The following is a 25,129-nucleotide window of genomic DNA, read 5'->3' on the forward strand; positions in this document are numbered from 1 at the left end:
AAAGTTTATTTAAAATATTAATAAATACTATAACAGCATATAAATAAAACTTAAGTCAAATAAAATGTCAAATTAAGATGAAATTAATATGGACTTAACCAATTATTTAAAAAAAATAAGAAGAAAAATAACATAATTAATTATGTCTCCTGGCTCATAATAAGTAGTATTTGTTTTGCTTTTTGTTTTTTTCTCCCGCAAATAATTGGACCCTTATAAAATCATGGTAAAATTTGCACTAAATACTTCACTTTTATTGATCGATAATATTAAAATGAAATCAGAGAAGACACAAAAGGCAAGGATGTAGGATTTCACGCTGGATACAGTAACTTCAAGAAAGAGCTCCTGATGAAGAAAGAAAACTCAAGCATTAAATGTCAAACGAGTTTAAAGACTGTGCCGTACCTGCAGTAGGTACTCCATCTTATAACAGAACTTGTGAAGGCTGGAGCTGTCATCTGTAATGGGCTCTCCAGAATCATAATGTTCTTTGCTCAACTCAGAAACTGCTTCTGCATAAACAGTTGGGTTTTAGTAGAATATAGACTGAAAATGTGAAGTTATTTGTTTTAATCTCCTTTAAAACAACTCGCCTCATTTAATTTCATAAGAGATTGCGTGAACATTTTAAAGCCAAGAATAACAATTCTGCAAATTTTGATAACATCTAGAGATTTCAAAGACTTAAACAGGTCTGGAAATCACAAATTTAAGTTTTCTCTGACAGAGGGAACTTGCGCAATTAAATGCACATGACAGTTGTGAAAAGTGTGTAGATCAAAATAGTGTGTAGATGATTACAAGTAACACTGTACATGTCAATAACAAGCTTGCTGAACACTTAGCTATGTCTATATTTCAGAGATACAGAAAATGTAGGGAAATTTAGAAGTGTCTCTAGAAAAAGCTAAACAAAAAAAAGTTTTCGGCCAATCACAGTGTCAAGAGACTCCCGTTCACACGTGCAGAACATGACATTGAGAGTGTGATTTTACCATGCAAATCTCTGATTATTCTCTGCAGCTGATTCTCTCCCACTGTATTCATGGTTATTTAGGCTGAATCTGTTAGAGTGGATGGTTCATAAAGTGCCTGTAAAATCAAAGGGAAAAGAAAAAGGCTGGTACTAAAATAATAAAAACAACAATAAAAGAGTAAACCTCAAAAAGTTTATGACGATATAACAATGTGACAAAATAAAACATCCCATAATTTTACCATTTTATTTCTGAAATTATTTTTATCATTAAAAAAAATTATAATAATAATAAACAAAAACAAAAACAGAATAATGTACTGATGTAATCTTGATGTATAGTTTTACTTTTATTTTTAAACGTAGGGAAATTCACTGGCCGGAAATTACAATTCCTTAAAAATATATATATTGTGATTACAACGATTATAGATTAAAATTATAATTTATATTTGTCATATATTTAAATATTAAAATGAGGCTAGGCAGGCACCTGCAGAACTTTGCAACTTTAGCGTTTAGCGCTTCATGAACATTTATGACAGAACTTCAAACTATCGTCAGTATAAATATATGTATATTTAATAAACATATGTGAATAATGAGAAATAGATGTAAATAAAGACATACTTCATACAGAAAGACGATCTTCCTCATCGATTATTTACTGTAGATACAACCCTGCTGTCATTAGAGGGGGCGGTACTAAGATGGACTGACAGCAAGCTAATCCAATCAGAGGAAAGCGAAGGAGCAGATTCCTTCGGAGCGCACCAAGTTTGGTTGCACGAAAGAAAAAGAAACGCAGTAAATATGTCATGTGATGATCAATAACAAGTGCCGCATCACCACTAACACAAACACATTTCAGGTGTTCACATATATATGTTATGATTTAACGTGCTAAGTGTTACTGTATAACTTAAAAGAAGATCAAAACCAGTAACCATCAATAATTAGTTTTATCAACTGCTTCTGTAGAGTCATATTACGAAGCATGTGCTTTCAAAAAGAGATACAATCAGGGCTGATGAATAGAGTCTTATTTTAAGTCTTATTTTAATAATGCATTTATCCCAATCCATATTTAAAATATAGGCTACATAGGCCAACTCAATGTGATTTTATTCATCTTTCTTTATTCAAGTCCTTTTTGACTAAGGGCAAGGTCCCTCCAGATCTTCAAAATAAATGCATGCTACAGTATAAAGGAACAGAAAATAGGACATGGGGATATTGGTTCTTTATTTTGAAGAATGGGAGCTCTGGCATCATTATTGTGGGTTGTACTGTTTACACTGATACTCTAATAGGAACAGTCATCTTGAAAGTTTCATCCTTTTTAGATTTAACTCTAAGATAGATAGATAGATAGATAGATAAGTGAAGTGACATAAGTGAAGTGACATTCAGCCAAGTATAGTGACCCATACTCAGAATTTGTGCTCTGCATTTAACCCATCCGAAATGCACACACACAGAGCAGTGAACACACACTGTGAGCACACACCCGGAGCAGTGGGCAGCCATTTATGCTGCGGCGCCCGGGGAGCAGTTGGGGGTTCGATGCCTTGCTCAAGGGCACCTAAGTCGTGGTATTGAGGGTGGAGAGAGAACTGTACATGCACTCCCCCCACCCACAATTCCTGCCGGCCCGGGACTCGAACTCACAACCTTTCGATTGGGAGTCCGACTCTCTAACCATTAGGCCACGACTTCCCTAAAGATAGATAGATAGATAGATAGATAGATGATAGATAGATAGATAGATAGATAGATAGATAGATAGATAGATAGATAGATAGATAGATAGATAGATAGATTTTTTTAATCATTTGTGAAATGTATAAGGAATTTCTGAGTGAATTTGTCCCGAATTATTTTTTCAGTGTATATTTATGCATCGAGATGACACCCCAATCAGTGACTGAAAATCTGTATGAAACATCTGGCATGTATTACTGTTACTATCCTTTTGACATTTGTATCGAGACAAATGTTATCCAGTTTGGGAAAGCCATCACCCCAGTCATTTTCCTCATCGTCGTTCCGTTCAGCTGTGTGGGAAACACATTGGTTTTGTGGGTCCTTGTGAAGTATGAAAATCTGAAATCCCTCACCAACACGCTTCTGTTAAATCTGGCTCTCTCTGATCTCATTTTCACCTTTGGCCTGCCCTTCTGGGCCCACTACTACATGTATGGCTGGACTCTTGGAGATCCTGCTTGCAAAGCAGTTAACTTTGTGTTCTACACGGGATATTACAGCAGCAGCATCTTCCTGACGGTTCTGACTGTCCACTGCTACATGGCCGTGGTTCATCCCTTGTCGGTGGTCATGTCTAGAAATGGCCTGCACTGCTACACCACATCAGTTGTCATCTGGATCATCAGTCTCTGTGCTGCCATCCCACAAGCCAGGTCCAACATGGTTGTAAATGACCACCTTGGTGAATTAATGCTCTGTGATTTTGCTGGTGAAATTAATTGGATATTGGCAAGTACATACTTGCAAAATTCTTTTTTCGTTATCGCTTTTGTGATCATTGCTTTTTGCTATGCTGTGATCTTGGGACGGCTACTTCGACCAACATCTCACACTCGTAGAAAGACAGTGCAGCTCATCCTCTTCATAGTGGTATTTTTTTTCTTGGGATGGGGGCCATACAACATGGCCATATTTCTGGACTCTCTGATTTCATGGAATATCTCTCCTTTTAGTGATTGTGAGCTGAGTAAATCTATTTACTATTGGAAGCACATCTCTCAGATGGTGGCTTTCTCCCACTGCTGCCTGAATCCTGTGTTTTATGTTTTTATGGGGACAAAATTCAGAAACCGCTTGAAGAAAATCTTACCTATTTTCTGTAAGAACAACACAGAGGTTCAGAATCGATACAGCATGCTTGATTTCTCCAACGGTGAAGAAATATCTATGTTTTAGCTTTCTATAGTTAAACAAACTTTCAATGGGTCTGAACAATGCATGTACTGATTTTCGGCAACAAAATGAATGCAATTTAAAGTGTCTGTACAATAAACTGATTTGAATACTACAATTGCATGTAAAAAGCTAAAAAAAAAAAAATCTGTGATTCAAACTTACAAGAAGTTGTTATATACCAGGCATATTCATATGGCGGGCTCAGATTTGTTCTAATCGGACCTCTAGACATAATTGCAATGGCATGCAGCACCATTTGACCATTTGTAAATTAAGTGAGCAGTGCTTCAAAACAACAAAGCTGTTCACACCGCAGCTCTCAGGGCCATTTTTTTGAACAATGTATTTATTGTTTTGATTTAAGACAGGTAACAGAAAAAGAAACAATTTTCCATTTCGTCACAGTCATTTCCCACCCCAACAAAAGAACACATCGCTCTCTTCTCCCAATTAGAAGTACACAAAGGTCTCAGTCAAACCTCCATCTAAGTCCAAAACAATTTTTGCAAGGTACCCCAAAAAAAAAATACATTACTGTACTTTAAACACATAAGTTACATTTCTCAACAAAACACTCTTAAAAGAAAGAGAAAAAAAAATAAATAAATAAAAAAAAAAAATAAAAAAAAAAAAAAAAATAAAAAATAAAAAAAAAAACAAGAGAAAAAAATCAAATAGAAAAACACTAATACATTACACCACCTGTAATAACTGACCAATATTGTTATTGTTAATGTAGTAATTAAACGGCTTCCATATTTCTTCATGTACATCCATTTTGTTTTTGATAAAATATGTTATTTTTTCCAGAGCCATACACTGTGCCATGGCATTAATCCAAGCTCCTACAACTGGTGGATCAGACCTTTTCCAGCTTAGAGCTATCATTCTTTTAGCTTGTAAAATAGAAAAATCTATCAGTTTACGCTGCTGAGGATTTAATTTAAGGTTCTTTGGATATAAATGTAGCAAAATCATTTTTGCATCTAGAGGAATATTCAAAGACAAAATTATCTTTGTAATATTAATCACTTCCACCCAAAATTCTTTAATAATGTTGCACTCCCAAACACAATGCACAAATGATCCCTGAGCCTCTCTGCATTTGAAGCATGTATCAGGGATATTTGCATTAAACCTATTCAGTTTGACTGGAGTTATGTAAGTCTGCATCAACCAGTTATATTGAAGTAGTTTTAAGCTAACATTACCTGACTGTTTCTGAGAGTTTTTACAGATTTGTCTCCATTTATCCTCTGATATATCCTCATTCAGTTCCGCCTTCCATAATTCAAGTTTCGAGGTTGTTGATTCATTGGACCCTGATGCAAGCCAGTTATAAAAAACTGATATTAATCCCTTATTATTGCATTTCTTGGTAATTAATTCCTCCAAAGAAGAAATTACTGGTAAGTTTAATGATTGGTTCTGCATAGAAAGAACAAAACTCCTTATTTGTAAGTATTTAAAGAAATGTTTTCTTGGAATATTATATTTAGTAGATATCTGCTCAAATGACATCAACTTTCCCTCCTCAAAAAGATCACTAATTTTGCTTAATCCTTTCTCAGCCCACACCCGGAATCCTGAATCCTTCGTTCCTGGTTTGAATAATGTGTTGCCCCAAATGGGGCTAAACTGGGATAAAGAGTTATCTATTTTCATGTACTCTCTAACTTCATACCATATTCTAATCATGTTAACAACAATGGGGTGCGTGGTGACTGTTTTCAATTGTTTAAACTTATCTGAGTATATATACAGGTTTAATGGCAGCGCAAACCCATATGACTCCATATCCACCCAGGCTGGTTTATTTCCAGAGGAGAAATAAAACATGATTGTTCTTAATTGTGCAGCTAAATAGTACCAGTACAGGTTGGGACATTTTAACCCCCCAGTGTCAAATGGAAGATAAAGAAGAGAGAGACGAACTCGAGGGCATTTTTTGTTCCAAATAAATTTCCTGAATAATGAGTTAATCTTCGAGAACGTTCCAGCTGGTGGCGCCAGGGGAATATTTTGGAATAAATACAAGAATTTAGGCAAAATATTCATCTTCAATATATTTATCCTTCCTATCAATGAAATTGGTAAAGATAACCATCTATCTAGATCTTTAGATGTTGATTCCATTATAGCATTATAATTTGTAGATATTATATTTTCTAATTGGGGAACAATTTTGATACCTAAATATGTAAAGCTTGGTGATATTTTCAAAGTAAATAAATGTGATGTATTTGGACAGTTATCTTTATTAAGCAGCATTAACGATGATTTTGATATGTTCACTTTATATCCCGATATATTTCCGAAGTGATTGATCAGATCTAAAAGTGCTGGTAGAGAGGCGTTTAGTTGTTTTAGGAATAGCACTACATCGTCAGCAAATAAAGCTATTTTATGTTCCTTGCCTCCCATTGTAATCCCATGTATGTGATTGCTAGACCTTACAGCTATTGCTAGCGGTTCGATAGCCAAAATGAATAAAAGTGGGGACAATGGTGAGCCTTGAGGGCAACCTCTTGTAATATTAAATGGCTCAGAAATCACCTCATTAGTTAAAACTTCAGCCACTGGGTTGGAATGTAATAATTTGATCCAATGTAAAAAGGAGCTTCCAAATCCGAATTTTTCAATGACGTCAAATAGATACGCCCATTCGATTCTATCGAAAGCCTTCTCCGCATCGAGCGAAAGAAGAGCAGTATCCTTTTCATTTTTTTGGCTATGTAGAATATTTAAAACCCGTCTTACGTTATGAAGTCCCTGTCTGTTCTTAATGAACCCACTTTGATCGTCACCCACAATGCTCGGAAGCACAGTCTCTAACCTTTTTGCCAGGACTTTACATATTATTTTGGTATCGGTATTAATTAGGCTTATAGGTCGCATATTACCACATTTTGAGTTCGGTTTTCCTGGTTTTGGTAAAAGAATGATCAAAGCCTCCCTCATAGAAGTAGGAAGACGAGCACTATTATAACATTCTATATACATATCATGGAGTGGCCCAACCAATTTATCACTAAAATATTTATATAGGTCAATGGGAAGGCCATCAGGTCCTGCTGTTTTACCACCCTTTAATGTATTTATAGCCTCCATAATTTCAGCTGCACTAAGCTCACCATCTAATTTAATTTTTAGTTCCTCCGATATTTTAGGGATGTTGAGATTATCAATAAACGTAGAGTGGGCATCGGTCATGGCTTTATATTCAGAACAATATAGCTTTTCGTAGAAATTTCTAAACGCTTTATTAATTTCCATCGGATCTACAGTCATATTTCCATTTTCATCCTCAATACTAGTAATTGATCTTTCTGATTCCTGTTGTTTTATACGCCAAGCAAGAAGTCTGCCTGGTTTTTCTCCCTGATCGTAAAATTGCTGCTTTAATCTTAATAAATTGGCCGCTGCCTTTTCATGTGTTCTTTCATTATATTGGGTTCTTAACAATAGTAATTCTTTTAACACATTATCAGTATTTTGGCCTGTTTGTAAACTTTTTTCCTCAAGTAAGCGAATTTTTGTTTCAAGTGTTTTCATTTCCTCCTGTTTCTCTCTTGTCTTCCTACTCGTATAGCTTATAATTTGTCCTCGTATAAAGGCCTTAAAGGCTTCCCATCTGATTATAGCTGAAGTTTGGGTGGTATTATGTTCAAAATAGTAATCAATTTGTTCCCCTAAGAACTCAAGAAGTCTTTTATCTTGCATCCAATGTATTTGAAATCTCCATTTAGTACGATTTTGGGTAAGCTTTGGTTCAACGTATGTCAAAGATACAAGAGCGTGATCTGATATTAGAATACTACTGTATTGACAGTTTCTGATACATGAAATTAGTTCAGCTGAAATCAGAAAGTAATCTATTCTTGAGTATCCTTTAGAGATACTCGACCAACATGAATATTCCCTTTTTATTGGGTTTTGAGCCCTCCATATATCCACCAGGTTGAGTTCCTTTATAAAATGTTGTAAAACTTTCCTAGACCTTACATGAGTGTTATCGATACCAGATGACCGGTCCTTACTGGGCTGCAATACACAATTGAAATCACCTGCCACAATGTGTTTTCCAGGCAATGTGGAGACCCTCAAAAATAGATCATTATAAAAATCTGCGTTATCATCGTTAGGTCCATATACATTAACCAGATTAATCCTCGTTGATAGAATATAGCCCTGTACAATCAAAAATCTACCTTTGGGGTCTTTAGTTATTTTATCAATACGTAAAGGAATAGACTTATGTATCATAATTATAACCCCTCTGGAATTAGAATAGTAAGCTGAAGACAGTACTTGACCTGGCCATCTTCGTTTAATTTTGATTATCTCATGATCTAGCATGTGTGTTTCTTGCAGGAACACAATTTTGGCTCTAAGCTGTTTTATTCTACCCATTACTTGTTTTATTTTAGTAAGTTTACGTAGGCCTCTGCAATTCCAAGATACACATTCAACCAAAACGTCTGTCATTTGTTATGTCATGGATAACATAAAGAGAGGTAAATTACCATAGTGTAAGAATAGCAATAAAAACCTATAAAGGGTACCATTTTGGATAAAACCCAAAAAGAAAAGGAAAAGAGCGTCCCACCCAAACCCCAGGCCTGCTTCACTAGAACATACAGGCTCCCCCAAACCCCTAAATAACTTCCCTCCATTATCGGGAATAGGTCCACACAGTACTGAGGAACTATTCTTCTGTAAGCCAAAACTCAGCTCAATTGCTTGTCTATGTACACAAATAATCCAGATAGGCTAGTTTAGTTATCAACTGAAAATAAAATGTGCGCCAAATTACATGCACGTATTTTCAGCTCTCACTTAAGAATCACCTAATTTCACTTTTAAAAGAAACCAAAAGAAGACAAATAATAAAAAATAAAAATAAGGGGAAATTTTTTTATAATATATATATTGTATATATATATATGTATATATAGCTGTAGACAAAACTTATTAATACTTTATACTAGTATTTTAAGGAGCAGGACTATAAGTGATATGATGTCAAATTTCCAGCAGAAGGCCTTACATACCTCATAGTTTCCAGCAGCCACAGAGAGATTGTAAGTTTAATTATAGTTCTCATCAAGACACACTTAATTAGTCATTCTCAGTCACTCACTGGTTCCAGTTTCTTTATGTACTTGTTCACGTCCGCTGGTGTATTGAAGATGACAGTGCGGTCATCGTTGGTCAACAGTAGCCGTGCAGGGTATATTACCCGGTGTTTGTCCATACCGAGTTCCCGTAGCCGCTTTCTCACGCCGTCGTAACTCCTCTGTTGCTTATACACCTCCGTTGGCAGGTCAGGAAGAAATCTTATTTTGTTGTTTTGGTACATCACCTCTTTCTGTATCCGCGCCGCTTTCAAGATGTTTTCTCTGTCCTTGTAGTTTAAACACTTGATGATGATGGTTCTCGGATACGTGGTGGAACTTTGGCTCGCTGTTATCCGGTGCGCTCTCTCCAAGACCGGTGTCGTTATCTTCAGAGTATCCGCTATCCACTTTTCCATAAAGGAGCAGGTATCATTGCCTTCTACTTTCTCGGGTATGCCCAGTACACGCAGGTTGTTACGTCTACTCCTCCCTTCTAAGTCTTCCACTTTGTTATTGAGGTGTTTTGTCTTGCTCTCAAGTTTTTCGATAGTTTCTTTCAGGGTTTGTATCTCGTCTTCTGCCGTAGATATCCGCATTTCGGCTTCCACGATACGGCCGCTACATTCTTTAATGTCCGTTTGGACATTTCTTATTTCCGTCAGTACTCCGTCCATTTTTGTATTAAAGTCTTGTTTGAATGAAGTTATGGCCAACATCAGGTCCTTTGTTGAGGGATTATCCATGTTTATGACTTGTTCGACGTCCGCGGAAACGTCCACGTGTGCCTGCTCCGGTGAGCACGGCTCCCCTTCAGCTAGCACCTGGCCTGCTTCCTCACAGCTCTCCATCGTTTTCTTCTCCTTAGCCGCTTTTTTTGGCATGTTTGATGTAGTTTACTCTTACGCTTGCACTTTTTGTCTCTTTATATAACCTCTCTCTGGAATATTATGCAGGATTTATTGAAAAGCAGTTGAGCACGAGGAAAGCACGTCTGCTCACCTTGCCACCATAACCGGAAGTCCTCTCAGGGCCATTTATTGTAATGAACTTTCACCTTTTTATCCTCTAATGTTTTTTTATTAATTTTTTTACCCAGAGCCAATTGTGATTCATTCAAGCCCTTTCCATGTGCATTGCTTCTCTATCAAGACACTCAAGCGACATTAACAGAAACAGAAACACAGTGAGCAGCAAATATATATCAATACTTTTGCTAAAGCACTGCAGAAAACAACAATACTGCAAATATAGTTATTTTACCTATCATATATACGTATATGACCGTTCAAAACATGACATACATTTAGTATTTTTAAACTCTGAACCCCCATAGAGTATCTTTTCTGTCACATGGTCTTCTTTCTTAAATATGTACAGTATCTAAACATTAAACATAATAATAGCTTGATAAAATACCTGATCTTATATTTTAATATTCATATTGGGCTCAACTGATGTTTTTTTTATAGAAACATTCTCAGAAGTAACTGCCCTTTGGTTTTTATAGAAACATTCTCAGAAGTAACTGCCCTGTGGCTCTGAGGACCCAATGCCTTGATATTTTTGACTGCACTACTGGTGTCCTCTGGAAAGGAAATAATGAGACCAGACCTCTTGGAACTTTAATTGAATACCCCTGTTATATACATTTAGTCTGTTAAAATTATTTGCATTATATATTTGATTTCTTTTGTACATAAATAATTGAAGCTACAAAAAATGAACAAATAAATTGATGTTTATATACAGTGGTGAACATGTTAGCTCTTTACTACATTTGTTAACTTTAAACAACATAATGGCTTGTATACATGTCTTTAACATTTTTTTTTTTTTTGCTTTTTTTTTTTGCAATTTTTAATTTATTTTAGATTAACAGCTTTAATATTAATGTACAGTCGTGGCCAAAAGTTTTGAGAATTACATATATATTAGTTTTCAAAAAGTTTGCTGCTTAACTGCTTTTAGATCTTTGTTTCAGTTGTTTCTGTGATATACTGAAATATAATTACAAGCACTTCATATGTTTCAAAGGCTTTTATCGACAATTACGTGAAATTTATGCAAAGAGTCAGTATTTGCAGTGTTGGCCCTTCTTTTTCAGGACCTCTGCAATTCGACTGGGCATGCTCTCAATCAACTTCTGGGCCAAATCCTGACTGATAGCAACCCATTCTTTCATAATCACTTCTTGGAGTTTGTCAGAATTAGTGGGGTTTTGTTTGTCCACCCGCCTCTTGAGGATTAACCACAAGTTCTCAATGGGATTAAGATCTGGGGAGTTTCCAGGCCATGGACCCAAAATTTCAACATTCTGGTTCCCGAGCCACTTAGTTATCACTTTTGCCTTATGGCACGGTGCTCCATCGTGTTGGAAAATGCATTGTTCTTCACCAAACTGTTGTTGGATTGTTGGAAGAAGTTGCTGTTGGAGGGTGTTTTGGTACCATTCTTTATTCATGGCTGTGTTTTTGGGCAGAATTGTGAGTGAGCCCACTCCTTTGGATGAGAAGCAACCCCACACATGAATGGTGTCAGGATGCTTTACTGTTGGCATGACACAGGACTGATGGTAGCGCTCACCTTTTCTTCTCCAGACAAGCCTTTTTCCAGATGCCCCAAACAATCAGAAAGGGGCTTCATCGGAGAATATGACTTTGCCCCAGTCCTCAGCAGTCCATTCACTATACTTTCTGCAGAAGATCAATCTGTCCCTGATGTTTTTTTTGGAGAGAAGTGGCTTCTTTGCTGCCCTTCTTGACACCAGGCCATCTTCCAAAAGTCTTGGCCTCACTGTGCGTGCAGATGCGCTCACACCTGCCTGCTGCCATTCCTGAGCAAGCTCTGCACTGGTGGCACTCAGATCCCGCAGCTGAATCCTCTTTAGGAGACGATCCTGGCGCTTGCTGGACTTTCCTGGACGCCCTGAAGCCTTCTTTACAAGAATTAAACCTCTTTCCTTGAAGTTCTTGATGATCCTATAAATTGTTGATTTAGGTGCAATCTTAGTAGCCACAATATCCTTGCCTGTGAAGCCATTTTTATGCAACGCAATGATGGCTGCACGCGTTTCTTTGCAGGTCACCATGGTTAACAATGGAAGAACAATGATTTCAAGCATCACCCTCCTTTTAACATGTCAAGTCTGCCATTCTAACCCAATCAGCCTGACATAATGATCTCCAGCCTTGTGCTCGTCAACATTCTCACCTGAGTTAACAAGACGATTACTGAAATGATCTCAGCAGGTCCTTTAATGACAGCAATGAAATGCAGTGTAAAGGTTTTTTTGGGATTAGGTAAATTTTCATGGCAAAGAAGGACTATGCAATTCTATGAGGCGCCGTGTAGGATTTAAATCAAACTTCGCTTATCAATACATACATAAAACACGTGCATATATATACCTATAAATTACTCACATATACATGCATACTACTGGATGTTCAAAAATACATATATAAAATACACATGAACGCTAATATGAAATCGATACCAATACATATAATGTTAGCAATGTATGCATACACACTTGTGAATAACTTGCATATACATATAAACTTGACACGTGCATACACCTACAGACACTCGCATATACATATAAACTTGATCCGTGCATATACACCTATTAAACACTCGCACATACATATAAACTCGCTGCATACAAACACACCTGCACATACTCTCACATACATATAAACTTGATCCGTGCATATACACCTATTATACACTTGCACATACATATAAACTTGATGTGCGCATACATAAAAAAATAACATTTACTAACAGTATACAAAAAAACAAATGCATTATTTGTGTACATATATATATGCAAGTGATTTCATATATGGATGTGTGTGAATTTTCAGTGTAAACTGAAGGCATTTCAGTTTAAAAGGAAGTCGTTTAACCGTGAACGGAAGTAACCGCATTTGCAATCATGGACAGGGAGGGATCTGTGTCATTCCTAATCGTTTGCTCAATCATACAAAAACAAGTTTTTAATAACAAAGCGAAAGCTGAATGTTTTTTTTTTAAATACATGAACTGGAATATAAAGATTCTTAATCTATTTTTTTTTTGTCCAAAACTGATACATTTAGTAGATAAAATGTACTATATAGTTATACTATATAACTATATAGAAAGGTTGTAAAATGTCTTTACTTTGTTTTTGTCTTTAATCATATACTGCATTGTGGTGCACTTTGAGATGAATTATCCACGGAGCATTTTTACAATACCCTTTATTCACGAAACATGTTTTATTAGATTGTGCTTGATTTGATTACCTTTGATTATCTTGATTTCAAAAGTGTGGATTTCAGGAACAGAATGTAGTAAAACTTTAAAACTGGTTAATAATACAACATTTGTATCAAATAGTAGGCTATACAATTTTTTTTTTTTTTGCATATGATGTTTAACTATTACACTGATAAAGTACACATCCATATGGAGCCAAAAGAGTCTCAATAAAGATAAATGCACACACTACATTCACATATGCACACATAGGATTCATACATGCACACACATGATTCATAAATACACACACAGGATACACAAATGCGCACAAAATTTACAAATGCACACACAAAATTTAAAAAGCACAGAAGATTCACAAATGCATACAAAATTCAGAAATACACACACAATTCAGAAATGCAAACAACATTTACAAATGCGCTCAAGATTCACAAATGCACAGGACAAGATTCACAAATGTATTTCTGATGCACACACACATATATCTTGATTTACAAACTGCTTGCGGTCTGTGAACTTCACTGCATTTGTGTGTGAATTTTGACACTCCCCTGACTTGGCTCGACACACAAATGCCTTATTTTAAACAGGGAATGATCTGCAACCAATCAGATATCTCCCTTCTTTTAGCCAATCACAAGAATGCACTCCATGTGGGGGATTGTTTACTTATAAGCCAATCACATGAACGCGTTCACACAGCGCGATATGCCTGTGGTGCGGCATATTATAGCCTACTTATTTATGAAATTGTATGAAAATACAGATGTTTAGATTACAATTCAGGTTTATTTTTTATTATTTTTTACAAAATATAAATTAAAAAATGTCTCAATACATATAGCCCAGTGACTGCGGAAGAAAAGTTAACCCTGGATTCATAAATTTGCAATAGGCAATTATTTCATTTTATTGAAATATTTTAATGAAAGTAAAAAATTTTTTTACACCTTTTTGAATATTTAAATATATCTAAATATTCTTTTGGATGCAATATAGAAGTCACTTTAATTATAATATTCGGTCCCTACATGAAGAGACAGTCAGTGGTCCGCTGCGAGAGGAAAGTAACTCTCCGACTGCGAAAAGTCGGTCTCCGGCTGCGTGAGGAAAGTGAGTCGTTCGCTTAGGAAAGTGAGTTGATCGCTGCGTGAGGAAAGTGAATCGTTCGCTGAGTGAGTCGTTTGTTGCGTGACTCGTGAGAAAAGTGAATCGTTCGCTGCGAGAGGAAAGTGAGTCGTTCGCTGCGTGACTCGTGAGGAAAGTGAGTCGTTCGCTGCGTGACTCGTGAGGAAAGTGAGTCGTTCGCTGCGTGACTCGTGAGGAAAGTGAATCGTTCGCTGCGTGAGGAAAGTGAGTCGTTCGCTGCGAGAGGAAAGTGACTCTCCGGTTGCGGAAAGTGAGTCTCCTGCTGTGCAAAGTGGGTGTCCGGCTGCGCAAAGTGGGTCGCTGGCTGCGTGAGGTAAGTGAGTCGTTCGCTGAGGAAAGTGAGTCGTTCGCTGCGAGAGGAAAGTGAGTCGTTCGCTGCGTGAGGAAAGTGAGTTGTTCGCTGAGGAAAGTGAGTCGTTCGCTGATTGGCTTATAAGTAAACAATCCCCCACGTGGGGTGCATTCTTGTGATTGGCTATAACAAGGGAGATATCTGATTGGTTGCAGATCATTCCCTGTTTAAAAAAAGGCATTTGTGTGTCGAGCCAAGTCAGGGGAGTCTCAAAATTCACACACAAATGCAGTGAAGTTCACAGACCGCAAGCAGTTTGTAAATCAAGATATATGTGTGTGTGCATTAGAAATACATTTGTGAATCTTGTCCTGTGCATTTGTGAATCTTGAGCGCATTTGTAAATGTTGTTTGCATTTCTGAATTGTGTGTGTATTTCTGAATTTTTTTGTGCATTTCTGAATTTTGTATGCATTTGTGAATCTTCTGTGCTTTTTAAATTTTGTGTGTGCATTTGTGAATTTTGTGCACATTTGTGTATCCTGTGTGTGTATTTATGAATTATGTGTGTGCATGTATGAATCCTATGTGTGCATATGTGAATGTAGTGTGTGCATTTATCTTTATTGAGACTCTTTTGGCTCCATACATCCACCATCCCCTGCATCAAAAAAAAAAAAAAAAATTGTGTGCAATAGTGGCTCATATATAACCTGAGAAAATGTAAGTCTCCTCCATTAGAAGAGCTTCTGCAAACTAGGAACAAAATAACAGGCAGAAGTGCAAGTATCAAACTCTGCTGATTTGTAACATATACATTAATTACAAACAAACAGCTTCTCCACATGAACTGTAGGCTCTCATGCACTTTCATGTCAATGTCAATGTCACCTTTATTTATATAGCGCTTTAAACAAAATACATTGCGTCAAAGCAACTGAACAACATTCATTAGGAAAACAGTGTCAATAATGCAAAGATGATAGTTAAAGGCAGTTCATCATTGGATTCAGTTATGTCATCTCTGTTCAGTTAAATAGTGTCTGTGCATTTATTTGCAATCAAGTCAACGATATCGCTGTAGATGAAGTGTCCCCAACTAAGCAAGCCAGAGGCGACAGCGGCAAGGAACCGAAACTCCATCGGTGACAGAATGGAGAAAAAAACCTTGGGAGAAACCAGGCTCAGTTGGGGGGCCAGTTCTCCTCTGACCAGACGAAACCAGTAGTTCAATTCCAGGCTGCAGCAAAGTCAGATTGTGCAGAAGAATCATCTGTTTCCTGTGGTCTTGTCCTGGTGCTCCTCTGAGACAAGGTCTTTACAGGGGATCTGTATCTGGGGCTCTAGTTGTCCTGGTCTCCGCTGTCTTTCAGGGATGTAGAGGTCCTTTCTAGGTGCTGATCCAGCATCTGGTCTGGATACGTACTGGATCCGGGTGACTGCAGTGACCCTCTGATCTGGACACAGACTGGATCTGGTGGCCACGGTGACCTCGGAACAAGAGAGAAACAGACAAATATTAGCGTAGATGCCATTCTTCTAATGATGTAGCAAGTACATAGGTTGTTATGGGAAGTGTTTCCGGTTCCGGTTTACCTAATTAATGCAGCCTAAAAATCCTTTAACGGATTTGGATAATAAAAGCATATTAGTATGTTATGTGTATGCCAGGTTAAAGAGATGGGTCTTTAATCTAGATTTAAACTGCAAGAGTGTGTCTGCCTCCCGAACAATGTTAGGTAGGTTATTCCAGAGTTTGGGCGCCAAATAGGAAAAGGATCTGCCGCCTGCAGTTGATTTTGATATTCTAGGTATTATCAAATTGCCTGAGTTTTGAGAACGTAGCGGACGTAGAGGATTATAATGTAAAAGGAGCTCATTCAAATACTGAGGTGCTAAACCATTCAGGGCTTTATAAGTAATAAGCAATATTTTAAAATCTATGCGATGCTTGATAGGGAGCCAGTGCAGTGTTGACAGGACCGGACTAATATGGTCATACTTCCTGGTTCTAGTAAGAACTCTTGCTGCTGCATTTTGGACTAGCTGTAGTTTGTTTACTAAGCGTGCAGAACAACCACCCAATAAAGCATTACAATAATCTAACCTTGAGGTCATAAATGCATGGATTAACATTTCTGCATTTGACACTGAGAGCATAGGCCGTAATTTAGATATATTTTTGAGATGGAAAAATGCAGTTTTACAAATGCTAGAAACGTGGCTTTCTAAGGAAAGATTGCGATCAAGTAGCACACCTAGGTTCCTAACTGATGACGAAGAATTGACAGAGCAACCATCAAGTCTTAGACAATGTTCTAGGTTATTACAAGCAGAGTTTTTAGGTCCTATAATTAACACCTCTGTTTTTTCAGAATTTAGCAGTAAGAAATTACTCGTCATCCAGTTTTTTATATCGACTATGCAATCCATTAGTTTTTCAAATTGGTGTGTTTCACCGGGCTGCGAAGAAATATAGAGCTGAGTATCATCAGCATAACAGTGAAAACTAACACCATGTTTCCTGATGATATCTCCCAAGGGTAACATATAAAGCGTGAAGAGTAGCGGCCCTAGTACTGAGCCTTGAGGTACTCCATACTGCACTTGTGATCGATAGGATACATCTTCATTCACTGCTACGAACTGATGGCGGTCCTATAAGTACGATTTAAACCATGCTAATGCACTTCCACTGATGCCAACAAAGTATTCAAGTCTATGCAAAAGAATGTTGTGGTCAATTGTGTCAAACGCAGCACTAAGATCCAATAAAACTAATAGAGAGATACACCCACGATCAGATGATAAGAGCAGATCATTTGTAACTCTAAGAAGAGCAGTCTCAGTACTATGATACGGTCTAAATCCTGACTGGAAATCCTCACATATACCATTTTTCTCTAAGAAGGAATATAATTGTGTGGATACCACCTTTTCTAGTATCTTGGACAGAAAAGGGAGATTCGAGATTGGTCTATAATTAACTAGTTCTTTGGGGTCAAGTTGTGGTTTTTTGATGAGAGGCTTAATAACAGCCAGTTTGAAGGTTTTTTTCATGTGAAACCTTTTTCAAGGAGAAAAAAAGTTAAATACTTGTTACTGCATACGAGTCTTTATATATAGTTCTTTATTCTCAATGACACCAAATATCTCAGACACTGAACATTTCAGAACACCGGCGAGTTCACAGACCATGATATCACACTCAGCAGCAGTAAGTTAATTGTCAGTTTCGATCTAGAAAAAGGTGAGAATTTCACAATTTCACTTCTATGCAATCTTCACGAAATACCTTCCGAAAAGCTATACAAATTATAGAGAGAGTAAAATGTCCTGCCTCTAGTTAAAAAAATATAAAATGTGTTGCCAACTAAGTCCCAGCTCCACTTGAGCTTAGCCATTTTCAGAAATAAAACCCTTTCGCACATGAGTTCAAAATATTCTAGTTGAGTCCCAGCGTGAGTTTCTTTAGACGACCGTTATTTTAGAATGTACCGCCTTAATGTTTCCATGGCGGCACGTCATGCTTGTCATGTGACAACACAGCCACAATATATCTGTATGACACATGGATCGCTTTTATAGAGGTCGGGATCGTTGCGTCACATTGCAATGCATTGAGGGAATCGCGGTACGGAAGTAGATGTACTGTATAGTACGCATTAGGTAATGTTGGTCATTTGGTCATTAATTTTGATTATTTTTGGGAAAATGGTTCAGTATTGCTGTATTGTGAACTGCTGTAATCGGTCTCATGATCGACAGGGCAAACGCCTCGTGAATCATATTAGTACAATCATACAATTTTTTTAATTTTTTTATTTGATGCAGGGGATGGTGGATGTGTACTTTATCAGTGTAATAGTTAAACATCATATGCAAAAAAAAAAAAAAACTTGTATAGCCTACTATTTGATACAAATGTTGTATTATTAACCAGTTTTAAAGTTTTACTACATTCTGTTCCTGAAATCCACACTTTTGAAATCAAGATAATCAAAGGTAATCAACTCAAGTACAATCTAATAAAACATGTTTCGTGAATAAAGGGTATTGTTAGGGATGCACCGAAATGAAAATTCTTGGCCGAAACCGAAAACCGAAAAAGAGAAAACCAAGGCCGAAAACCGAAACCGAAACACCGAAAGAAATTATCCCAATTATTAGTACCATTGCATTTATTGCTATGACCGTGTACTAACTTTACTAAAATTAAAACATTGCAATTGCATAAATTAATATTAAAGTTTCAAAGATAATTACAATTACATAAATTATTAAAAAAAACATAAAAATGCATAATTACAAATTATGCAAATATTTATTAAGCACATTGCAACAATGCACAGTATAAAATAAAATTCAAACTAAAATTTAATCCCACTCATCTGTATATTAAATAATAATGTACAGGCCTACTGGCCTGCAGAAAGGTTTTAAAATTAACTGTTCTCTCATAAAAAGTGCATTTAGGTGAAGAGCATTTGAAATTTTTCTCTGTAGTACTAGAAAGTGTTTCTGTTTGCGTCATCATAACATTTCGGCCGTGTTGTTTCGGTAATAAAAGTGTTTCGGCCGAAAACCGAAAATGCACTTTTTGGCCATTTTCGGCCGAAAATTTTCGGTGGCCGAATATTCGGTGCATCCCTAGGTGTTGTAAAAATGGTCCGTGGATAATTAATCTCAAAGTGCACCACAATGCAGTATATGATTAAAGACAAAAACAAAGTAAAGACATTTTACAACCTTTCTATATAGTTATATAGTATAACTATATAGTACATTTTATCTACTAAATGTATCAGTTTTGGACAAAAAAAAAATAGATTAAGAATCTTTATATTCCAGTTCATGTATTTAAAAAAAAAACATTCAGCTTTCGCTTTGTTATTAAAAACTTGTTTTTGTATGATTGAGCAAATGATTAGGAATGACACAGATCCCTCCCTGTCCATGATTGCAAATGCGGTTACTTCCGTTCACGGTTAAACGACTTCCTTTTACACTGAAATACCTTCCGTTTACACTGAAAATTCACACACATCCACATATGAAATCACTTGCATATATATATGTACACAAATAATGCATTTGTTTTTCTATATACTGTTAGTAAATGTTATTTTTTATGTATGCGCGCATCGAGTTTATATGTATGTGCAAGTGTATAATAGGTGTATATGCACGGATCAAGTTTATATGTATGTGCGAGTATGTGCATATGGGAGGCCGTTTGAGGCGAAACCCATTGAAAACTTGCGATACACACTGAAACACTTGCGATACACACTGAAACACTTGCGATACACACTGAAACACTTGCGATACACACTGAAACACTTGCGATACACACTGAAACACTTGCGTGTACAAGTGAATCACTTGGGATACACACTGAAACACTTGCGATACACACTGAAACACTTGTGCGTACAAGTGAATTACTTGCACATACATGTGAAACACTATATATCTTTGCAAATATATGAAAGACATGCGGTTACATAGAAACTCTTTGCATATGCCCTGTAATCGCCCACGTACTGTTGTGCCTGCACAAAGACTGCACTTTCAAACATTCTCGGGTGTGAGAGAGGATAAACATTTTCAGTGTGTCCAGAAGTCGTTTCATTGCAACAGGAAGTTATAGCTCAAATATTCTCCACGTATATGGCTCCTTCCAAACTTGTTTAAAAAATGAGGTATTTGTTGTTATTCTTTACATTAGGCTTTTTCGTATGTGATCACTCGTGTGTTATTGCCAATTCTGATTTTTTTTCTTTTTTTTTTACATTTTCTTTCCCGTGTCCGTCGGTTCATTTAGTCCGAATATATGAGGAGAATATTTGAGCTATAACTTCCGGTTAGTGGGTTTAATTGTATTTATGTAAAAAAAAAAAAAAATATATATATATATATATATATATATATATATATATATATATATATATATATATATATATATATATATTTTTTTTATTATTACTTTTTTTCTCCCGTTTTGAAAGAGTAAACTCTGGTTCACACTCCAATACAGTAGGTGGCGATAATGCACCTAACTTTGGTGCTACCCGCCATAAAACCGAAGAAGAAGAAGTAGTATAACTTCCGGTTGCAATGAAATGACTTCCGGACACACTGAAAATGTTAATGCTCTCTCACACGCGAGAATGTTTCAAAGTTTTTATATATTTGCACAGATATACAGTGTTTCACTTATACGCACAAGTGTTTCAGTGTGTATCGCAAGTGTTTCAGTGTGTATCGCAAGTGTTTCAGTGTGTATCGCAAGCGTTTCACTGAGTATCGCAAGTGTTTCAGTGTGTATCACAAGTGTTTCAGTGTGTATCGCAAGTGTTTCAGTGTGTATCGCAAGTGTTTCAGTGTGTATCACAAGTTTTCAAAGGGTTTCGCCTCAAACAGCCTCCCATATGTGCAGGTGTGTTTGTATGCAGCGAGTTTATATGTATGTGCGAGTGTTTAATAGGTGTATATGCACGGATCAAGTTTATATGTATATGCGAGTGTCTGTAGGTGTATGCACGTGTCAAGTTTATATGTATATGCAAGTTATTCACAAGTGTGTATGCATACATTGCTAACATTATATGTATTGGTATCGATTTCATATTAGTGTTCACGTGTATTTTATATATGTATTTTTGAACATCCAGTAGTATGCATTATATGTGAGTAATTTATAGGTATATATATGCACGTGTTTTATGTATGTATTGATAAGCGAAGTTTGATTTAAATCCTACACGGCGCCTCATACAATTCATCTGATCACTCTTCATAACATTCTGGAGTATATGCAAATTGCTATTATAAAAATTAAAGCAGCAACTTTTCCAATTTCCATTATTTATGTAATTCTCAAAACTTTTGGCCACGACTGTACATTCCAATAACAAGCTTGCTGAACACTTAGTTATGTCTATATTTCAGAGATACAGAAAATGTAGGGAAATTTAGCAGTGTCTCTAGAAAAAGCTAAACAAAATATTTTTCGGCCAATCACAGTGTCAAGAGACTCCCGTTCACACGTGCAGAACATGACATTGAGAGTGTGATTTTACCATGCAAATCTCTGATTATTCTCTGCAGCTGATTCTCTCCCACTGTATTCATGGTTATTTAGGCTGAATCTGTTAGTGTGGATGGTTCATAAAGTGCCTGTAAAATCAAAGGGAAAAGAAAAAGGCTGGTACTAAAATAATAAAAACAACAATAAAACAGTAAACCTCAAAAGGTTTATGACGATATAACAATGTTATAAAATAAAACATCCCATAATTTTACCATTTTATTTCTGAACTTATTTGTATCATTAAAAAAAAATAATAATAATAAACAAAAAAACAGAATAATGTACTGATGAAATCTTGATGTATAGTTTTACTTTTATTTTTAAACGTAGGGAAATTCACTGGCCGGAAATTACAATTCCTTAAATATATATATATATTGTGATTACCATGATTATAGATTAAAATTATAATTCATATTTTTCATATATTTAAATATTAAAATGAGGCTAGGCAGGCACCTGCTGAACTTTGCAACTTTAGCGTTTAGCGCTTCATGAACATTTATGACAGAACTTCAAACTATCGTCAGTATAAATATATGTATATTTAATAAACATATGTAAATAATGATAAATAGATGTAAATGAAGACATACTTCATACAGAAAGACGATCTTCCTCATCGATTATTTACTGTAGATACAACCCTGCTGTCATTCGAGGGGGCGGTACTAAGATGGACTGACAGCAAGCTAATCCAATCAGAGGAAAGCGAAGGAGCAGATTCCTTCGGAGCGCACCAAGTTTGGTTGCACGAAAGAAAAAGAAACGCAGTAAATGTCATGTGATGATCAATAACAAGTGCCGCATCACCACTAACACAAACACATTTCAGGTGTTCACATATATATGTTATGATTTAACGTGCTAAGTGTTACTGTATAACTTAAAAGAAGATCAAAACCAGTAACCATCAATAATTAGTTTTATCAATTGCTTCTGCAGAGTCATATTACGAAGCATGTGCTTTCAAAAAGAGATACAATCAGGGCTGATGCATAGAGTCTTATTTTAAGTTTTATTTTAATAATGCATTTATCCCAATCCATATTTAAAATAAAGGCTACATAGGCCAACTCAATGTGATTTTATTCATCTTTCGTTATTCAAGTCTTTTTTGACTAAGGGCAAGGTCCCTCCAGATCTTCAAAATAAATGCATGCTACAGTATAAAGGAACAGAAAATAGGACATGGGGATATTGGTTCTTTATTTTGAAGAATGGGAGCTCTGGCATCATTATTGTGGGTTGTACTGTTTACACTGATACTCTAATAGGAACAGTCATCTTGAAAGTTTCATCCTTTTTAGATTTAACTCTCATTCAGTCTGCAATCAACTATTAATATATTCTTTGGAGAATTTCATAAAGGTAAGAGATAGCTCAGCATGCAGAAAACATTATAAATTCCACTGAGATATAACATTTTTGTATAATATTAGAAATATTAGATTTGCATTAATATTTTGTTCTCAATATTTCTGAAGTGAAATATAGTGGAAAAGAAAATATGTGCAATTATCAATGCAATCGCTGGTTATTTCTCCAGTTGGTTAATATTTAATATTTGAGTTAGTAAGATCAGACAGATAGATAGATAGATAGATAGATAGATAGATAGATAGATAGATAGATAGATAGATAGCTAGATAGATAGATAGATAGATTTTTTTAATCATTTGTGAAATGTATAAGGAATTTCTGAGTGAATTTGTCCCGAATTATTTTTTCAGTGTATATTTATGCATCGAGATGACACCCCAATCAGTGACTGAAAATCTGTATGAAACATCTGGCATGTATTACTGTTACTATCCTTTTGACATTTGTATCGAGACAAATGTTATCCAGTTTGGGAAAGCCATCACCCCAGTCATTTTCCTCATCGTCGTTCTGTTCAGCTGTGTGGGAAACACATTGGTTTTGTGGGTCCTTGTGAAGTATGAAAATCTGAAATCCCTCAACAACACGCTTCTGTTAAATCTGGCTCTCTCTGATCTCATTTTCACCTTTGGCCTGCCCTTCTGGGCCCACTACTACATGTATGGCTGGACTCTTGGAGATCCTGCTTGCAAAGCAGTTAACTTTGTGTTCTACACGGGATATTACAGCAGCAGCATCTTCCTGACGGTTCTGACTGTCCACTGCTACATGGCCACTGATTTTGCTGGTGAAATTAATTGGATATTGGCAAGTACATACTTGCAAAATTCTTTTTTCGTTATCGCTTTTGTGATCATTGCTTTTTGCTACACTGTGATCTTGGGACGGCTAATATCTCACACTCGTAGAAAGACAGTGCAGCTCATCCTCTTCATAGTGGTATTTTTTTTCTTGGGATGGGGGCCATACAACATGGCCATATTTCTGGACTCTCTGATTTCATGGAATATCTCTCCTTTTAGTGATTGTGAGCTGAGTAAATCTATTTACTATTGGAAGCACATCTCTCAGATGGTGGCTTTCTCCCACTGCTGCCTGAATCCTGTGTTTTATGTTTTTATGGGGACAAAATTCAGAAACCGCTTGAAGAAAATCTTACCTATTTTCTGTAAGAACAACACAGAGGTTCAGAATCGATACAGCATGCTTGATTTCTCCAACGGTGAAGAAATATCTATGTTTTAGCTTTCTATAGTTAAACAAACTTTCAATGGGTCTAAACAATGCATGTACTGATTTTCGGCAACAAAATGAATGCAATTTAAAGTGTCTGTACAATAAACTGATTTGAATACTACAATTTCATGTAAAAAGCTAAAAAAATAAATAATCTGTGATTCAAACTTACAAGAAGTTGTTATATACCAGGCATATTCATATGGCGGGCTCAGATTTGTTCTAATCGGACCTCTAGACATAATTGCAATGGCATGCAGCACCATTTGACCATTTGTAAATTAAGTGAGCAGTGCTTCAAAACAACAAAGCTGTTCACACCGCAGCTCTCAGGGCCATTTATTGTAATGAACTTTCACCTTTTTATCCTCTAATGTTTTTTTATTAATTTTTTTACCCAGAGCCAATTGTGATTCATTCAAGCCCTTTCCATGTGCATTGCTTCTCTATCAAGACACTCAAGCGACATTAACAGAAACAGAAACACAGTGAGCAGCAAATATATATCAATACTTTTGCTAAAGCACTGCAGAAAACAACAATACTGCAAATATAGTTATTTTACCGATCATATATACGTATATGACCGTTCAAAACATGACATCTACATTTAGTATTTTTAATCAGTATGTTAAGAGCATTTTAAAATAAACATATAATTA

The 25,129-nt window shown here is 36.2% G+C and overlaps 3 protein-coding genes across 6 annotated transcripts in view; 2 read left to right on the forward strand and 1 right to left on the reverse strand.

Annotated features, from left to right (window-relative positions):
* LOC132154501 (FYVE and coiled-coil domain-containing protein 1-like) overlaps positions 1–22,522 on the reverse strand; it is a 36,693-nt gene extending 14,171 nt beyond the window's left edge. For 2 of the 4 annotated variants that reach the window (XM_059563078.1, XM_059563076.1), the window contains exons 1-3: positions 1,610–1,678; positions 999–1,095; positions 409–515 (exon numbers count right to left, since the gene is read on the reverse strand). In XM_059563078.1, the coding sequence (XP_059419061.1) occupies positions 409–515; positions 999–1,050 (159 nt within the window). In that variant the 5' untranslated portion in view covers positions 1,051–1,095; positions 1,610–1,678. Of the gene's footprint in view, positions 1–408; positions 516–998; positions 1,096–1,609; positions 1,679–21,837; positions 21,935–22,444 lie in introns of those variants that run through there. The other 2 variants (XM_059563077.1, XM_059563079.1) reach the window with 2 other exon arrangements.
* LOC132155330 (chemokine XC receptor 1-like) lies at positions 2,888–3,922 on the forward strand. The gene has a single exon (XM_059564222.1). The coding sequence runs from the start codon at positions 2,888–2,890 to the stop codon at positions 3,920–3,922; it is 1,035 nt and encodes a 344-aa protein (XP_059420205.1).
* Positions 22,523–23,639: 1,117 nt separating the features above from the next.
* Positions 23,640–24,476, forward strand: LOC132154131 (chemokine XC receptor 1-like). Its single transcript, XM_059562750.1, has one exon. The coding sequence runs from the start codon at positions 23,646–23,648 to the stop codon at positions 24,474–24,476; it is 831 nt and encodes a 276-aa protein (XP_059418733.1). The 5' UTR covers positions 23,640–23,645.
* The last annotated feature ends 653 nt before the right edge of the window (positions 24,477–25,129 follow it).

This window comes from Carassius carassius, chromosome 12, assembly GCF_963082965.1.
Source record: "Carassius carassius chromosome 12, fCarCar2.1, whole genome shotgun sequence".
Lineage (NCBI taxonomy): Eukaryota > Metazoa > Chordata > Actinopteri > Cypriniformes > Cyprinidae > Carassius > Carassius carassius.

Bases quoted from the DNA above. Each gene is read 5' to 3' on its own strand.
- LOC132155330 (XM_059564222.1), top strand. From the start codon at position 2,888: ATGACACCCCAATCAGTGACTGAAAATCTGTATGAAACATCTGGCATG.
- LOC132154131 (XM_059562750.1), top strand. From the start codon at position 23,646: ATGTATTACTGTTACTATCCTTTTGACATTTGTATCGAGACAAATGTT.